The sequence below is a fragment of the Temnothorax curvispinosus genome, unplaced genomic scaffold (assembly GCF_003070985.1).
Source record: "Temnothorax curvispinosus isolate PA1 unplaced genomic scaffold, ASM307098v1 QBEX01003235.1, whole genome shotgun sequence".
Lineage (NCBI taxonomy): Eukaryota > Metazoa > Arthropoda > Insecta > Hymenoptera > Formicidae > Temnothorax > Temnothorax curvispinosus.
Genome location: NW_020213015.1, coordinates 1 through 5,765, shown reverse-complemented (window position 1 = coordinate 5,765; position 5,765 = coordinate 1). Strand labels below are relative to the sequence as shown.

General features: G+C 52.5%; 1 protein-coding gene across 1 annotated transcript; it reads left to right on the top strand.

Annotated features, from left to right (window-relative positions):
- Positions 1-395: 395 nt before the first annotated feature.
- On the top strand, positions 396-5,669 carry LOC112452326. Its single transcript, XM_025012458.1, has 2 exons — positions 396-1,757; positions 2,082-5,669. The coding sequence occupies exons 1-2, from the start codon at positions 396-398 to the stop codon at positions 5,667-5,669; spliced, it is 4,950 nt and encodes a 1,649-aa protein (XP_024868226.1).
- The last annotated feature ends 96 nt before the right edge of the window (positions 5,670-5,765 follow it).

The window sequence follows — 5,765 nt, the reverse complement described above, 5'->3', positions numbered from 1 at the left end:
TCTCATCCCGCTTCCATCGCCGGGATTAAACAGCGATTTCGCGAACATTTGGTCCTTCGAGCCGGATGCGTGGAAATTAAAGTGTAACTCAGACTCAGATCATGTGAACAGAGCATGCCCTTCACGACATGCCGCGTGGACATTATCGCGCGCTTTCGCGAGTGAAGGACAGACATTCTCACGCGCGCTCGCGAGTGTTACGAAAACATGTTCACGCGCTCCCGCGAGTGTAAACAGACATTTTCGCGTGCTCAATATATGACATTGTAGACTCTCGATTCGAGTAGTGTTGTCCTAACGCGTTTCTCGAACGTTCTCGCCTCTTGCAGTGTTTCTCATACGTGTCTCGACGATTCTCAGGTCTCTCATCGGGCGCAGCTCATTGACGTCTCATCATGCCGGATCCCGCAAAAGACGCGACGGGCGGCAAGTCCCCGCCGTTACTCAAGCTGCCGGAGGACAAGCGCACTTCAGATCGCCAGGCCTCACCGGTGCGTTTGTCTGCTGAACTCACCTTAAAGGTGAGGACCCAGATGAACCGCATCGCGACAGTGCGAAAAATCGGCGAGACCTTACCATCGTCTGTAGAGGACACGTCTGTGGATGAGATTCTACAGATCTCAATTCAACTCGAGGAGGTGCACAAGGCGTTCCTTAAGGAACACGCCTACTTCGAGGTCTCATGGCCGGCGGCGCTCGTCGACCATGAATATTTCTCCAACGACGCCTTCGCCGTGGAGGCGGAGGAGTGTATGACGGCTCGTCGCGCTCTGGCAAAGCTCAAGGGCGCATTGGCGGAAAAAATCGCTCCATCGACAGCTCCTGTAGCGGCGCAGCCCTCACAATCTCAGCAAAGATTGCCGGACATTAGCATCCCGTCCTTCAAGGGCGTGTACGAGGCATGGCCTACGTATCGCGATCTCTTCAAGGCGGTTATCTATGACAGCCAACGGCTCACCGACGTGGAGAAATTCCACTATTTGCGGCTCTCATTAGAGGGCACGCCTGCTCAGCTCATTTCCGGATTGCCTCTCACCGCCGACTCGCTCAAACCATCCTGGGAGATGCTCGTCGATCGCTACGAGAACAAACGTCTGCTCATCCAATCATATCTGGACCAGCTCTTCGCCAGCTCAACACCGGTGCAGAAAAACGCCGCGGCACTGGACAAGCTGCTCAACACCTTCAAGGAGGGCATCAAGGGCCTCCAATCCTTGGGCGTATCTCAGGATCTGGGCGACTGCGTACTGGTGTACCAGCTGTCTAGGCAATTGGATCGCCAGACTAAGGAGCAGTGGGAGACGTCGTTGGGCGCCGCGCGCGAGTACCCGCGGTTCGAGAAACTCGAGCAGTTTCTCACCTCGCGAGCACGAGCACTCGAGAGAATCGAGTCGACGACCAGCTCAGGAAGCTCGGCAGTGGTTGCTTCGACCGCGCGACGCTCCTCGACGGCTCATCTTGCGGCAGCTCAACCGGCACGCACCAACACCTCAGCCGGCTCAACAGAGTACCCGTGCGACTGCTGTAATGGCACGCACTTCGTGGTGACGTGCCCGAAGTTCAGGGAACTATCACCGGGCGATCGACAGAAGCTAGCCATTTCACGGAGGCTGTGCTTTAACTGCCTCGGCCGTCACAACGTCCGCTCATGCAAGAGCTCACGGGGGTGCAAGAAGTGCACCTGCCGACATCATACGATGCTGCATGAGGCACATCAGAGCGACTCATCCTCGAAGCCAACCACCAGCTCTGCCTCGGCACCTCAATAGGACAACGGTGCAATCGTCGCACGCTCATCTATTGCTCGCTCATCACACTCAACGTTACTCGCTACGGCCCTGGCTCAGATCAGCTCATCGGTTAATACTCAGCACGTACGGCTTCTCATCGATACAGGTTCTGAACTTACGTTTGTCTCAGAATCGCTCATCCGTCAGCTCAACATTCCTCGTCATCATTCTGTCATTCTCATCACCGGAATTGGGGGCGGAAAGGCTACGCAAACTCGAGGAGTTGCACTCCTCAAACTCCGCTCACTTTGTTCACGATCAGACGTCATAATCCAAGCTCACATTTTACAGACGTTAACCAACATCCTGCCATCATTCAACGCTGCACCACAGGAGTGGCCGCATCTCACCAAGTTAACCTTGGCTGACCCTGATTTTCTGACACCGCGGCCAGTGGATATTATCATTGGAGCTGACTCATATGGGCAGATCATCAAGCCCAACATCATCAAGCAAGACATATTGATGCCAATTGCGCAGCTCTCAATCTTCGGATGGCTCGTTCTCGGGCCTGTCGACACATCATCATCAGCATCTGCTGCAGTGCATCATGCATCGATTCAGGAAAGGGAAGATGCTCTCTACGAGTTATTGTCGAGATTTTGGACACAGGAAGAAGTGCCTGCGAGCAACAATCCTGAGCTTACTCCTGACGAGCAAAGATGTGAAGAGCATTTCCAGAGCACTGTATCACGGGATTCAACAGGTCGATACACAGTCCGACTCCCATTAATATCATCACCTGATACTCTTGGCAATTCGTATCTCACTGCGCATCGATGTCTGAAAAGTCTACAAAGGAGATTCTCCCGAGATGACAATTATCGACGTCTGTATCATCAATTTATGACAGAATATCGAGATCTCAACCACATGAAGAAAGCTTCACCCGTTTCCAGTCAGCAACCGCAATATTATTTGCCACATCACGGAGTGCTCAAACCAGACAGTGCAACCACGAAATTACGAGTGGTATTCAATGGCTCGAGCGCATCCACATCTGGCCGCTCACTGAATGATATCATGCACACGGGAGCCAAGTTGCATTTAGACGTCACCGACGTCTTGCTCTGGATTCGACAATTTCGACACCTAGTTGCCACGGACATCACCAAGATGTACAGACAGATCAACGTGCATGAAGATGACTGGAATTTACAACGGATTCTCTGGCTCGACGAACTGCTCAATGAAGTGGCCTATTATCTAACCACGGTCACGTATGGAACCAAGGCTGCCCCGTTCTTGGCAGTACGAACGCTGCTGCAACTGGTGGAGGACGAAGGCCATAATTTTCCGCTTGCAGTGCCGTCCATCCTTCAAGGTCGATACGTCGACGACATCTTTGGAGGCGCTGATACTGTTCAACAGTTAATCAAGATTGCATTGCAGCTGAAGAACTTGTGCAGGGCGGGCGGCTTTCCATTGGCAAAGTGGCACGCGACTCATCCAGACGTGCTCACTGCTGTTCAAGCAGAGAAAGACCAGGGCTCACAAATTACATTCGACGATTGCGCAACCAAGATACTCGGATTACGATGGCTTCCTCAAGAAGATTCATTCGCATTCGCAACAAGGATCTCGTCGCATACCGATCATCTCACCAAACGCCTCGTTTTGTCTGAAGTGGCTCAGATATTCGATCCACTAGGCTTTGCATCACCAGTCGTGATCAAGGCGAAGATGCTCTTGCAGGAGCTTTGGCTTCACAAGCTCCAATGGGATGAACCACTGCCATCCCAGCTCTCATCACGGTGGCTCATCATCAGAAAGGAACTCACCAGCTTGCGCAAGATCTCAATACCTCGGTGGTATAACACATGGAGTTCATCGACAGTGGAATTTCACGGCTTTTCTGATGCTTCTCAACTGGCAATGGCTGCAGTCGTATTTATCACCGTCCACGGCTCAAATGGTACCACGATTTCATTGGTGTGCTCCAAAACAAAGGTAGCACCGCTCAAGCGGCTCACCATCCCGAGACTTGAACTCACCGCAGCGCTGCTGCTCTCAAGACTCATGCAATACGTTCAAGCCACATTGAAGTTGAACGTCACAGCCACTCACCTGTGGACGGACTCTGTTGTGACACTCACGTGGATCAAATCTCATGCATCGCGCTGGAAGGATTTTGTGAGAAATCGGGTCTCTCAAATTCAAGAGCTCACTGCGAACGCACATTGGAAATACGTACCAGGTACGTCCAACCCAGCCGACTGCGCCTCACGAGGATTAAGTACTGCTCAACTCCAAAGCCACTCATTATGGTGGACGGGACCACCGTGGATACTCACCCCTGAAGCTTGGCCATCACAACCCGCGCTGTCGGACGAGTTGAGCGCTCATGAGGCTCGTCCTGGCATTGCGCTACATGCGGCCGCATCTCAACCGGACTATCACTGGGACCTGATATATAGGTACTCAACACTCAACAAGTTATTGAAAATAACAGCTCTTTGTTTCAGATTCATATCGCTTCTGGGAAACCACCGTCGCAAGCCACTGGACTTGCACTCAGCTTTGGAAGAGGCCAGACTCTTCTGGATTAAGGCTACTCAAGCGGCATACTTCACGCACGAGATCAAGATGCTCACGGCCAACTCGAGACTACCAACTGCTCACGCATTCAGCCGATTGACTGCGTATATGGACGCTCAAGGGATCATCCGAGTTGGCGGCCGCCTCAATCAATCAGCACTAGCTCAAGACAGCAAACATCAGGCGATTTTGCCTCGCCACTCCCAGCTCTCAACCTTGATCATTTCACACGCTCATCTGCGTACTCTGCATGGAGGAACTCAGCTGACATTGGCTCATGTCAGGCAAAGCTACTGGATCATCGGCGGACGGGCTCCGGTGAAGTCGCATATTCTGCGGTGTGTCGTGTGTGCTCGGCAGAGGGGGATCCGTGCTCATCAACTGATGGGCCAACTACCTCTCTCTCGGGTTACGCCGTCACGTCCGTTTACTCACACAGGAGTTGACTATGCCGGACCGCTCACCATCAAAACATGGAAAGGACGAGGTGCGAAAACATACAAAGGATGGATCTGTGTGTTCGTCTGTTTCTCCACCTCCGCAATTCACCTCGAAGTAGTCAGTGACTACTCATCAGAAGGATTTATCGCAGCCTTCCGAAGATTTTCCGCAAGAAGGGGAATTGCTCAGACCATATATTCGGACTGCGGGACAACATTCATTGGAGCAGACGCCGCGCTTAAGAAAATGTTCATCCAGAGCTCACAAGAACATCAACGGATCGCTCACATTCTACAACAGGATTGCACCAGATGGGAGTTTAACCCACCAGGCGCTCCACACATGGGGGGCAAGTGGGAGGCGGTGGTGAAATCGGTGAAGTTTCACCTGAGACGGACTATCGGGGAGACTCTACTCACAACGGAAGAACTTACAACGTTGCTTACGCAGATCGAGGCCATTCTCAACTCGCGGCCTTTAGAACCGTTGAGTGACGATCCTGAAGACGTCTCAGCGCTCACACCAGGTCATTTCCTCATTGGAGGTCCACTCACTACCATACCTGAGCCATCTCTGATTGACCTAGCAACCTCACGCCTATCTCGATGGCAGCTCATCCAACAGCGGGTTCAACATTTTTGGGCACAATGGTCGGTTCATTATCTGCAACGCCAGCAGGCGATATCCAAGTGGCATCATCCTAACAACAATATCAAGGTGGGGTCCATCGTGCTGCTCACCGACGAACGATCTCCACCGTGCAAGTGGCCACTCGCCAGAGTAACGGCCTTGCACCCCGGCAAGGATGGACTCACCAGGGTGGTTACCCTCAAGACGGCCACCACGACACTCACTCGGCCAAGTGCCAAGCTTGCGATTCTACCCATTTCAACTGAATGAAGGATCATGAGTAAGGAATCATCAACAAGGTTGCTGATGGCGGGCGGAATGTTCGAGATTCCCTTAACGTTGCGCCGTCCGATCAGATGGCAGCAT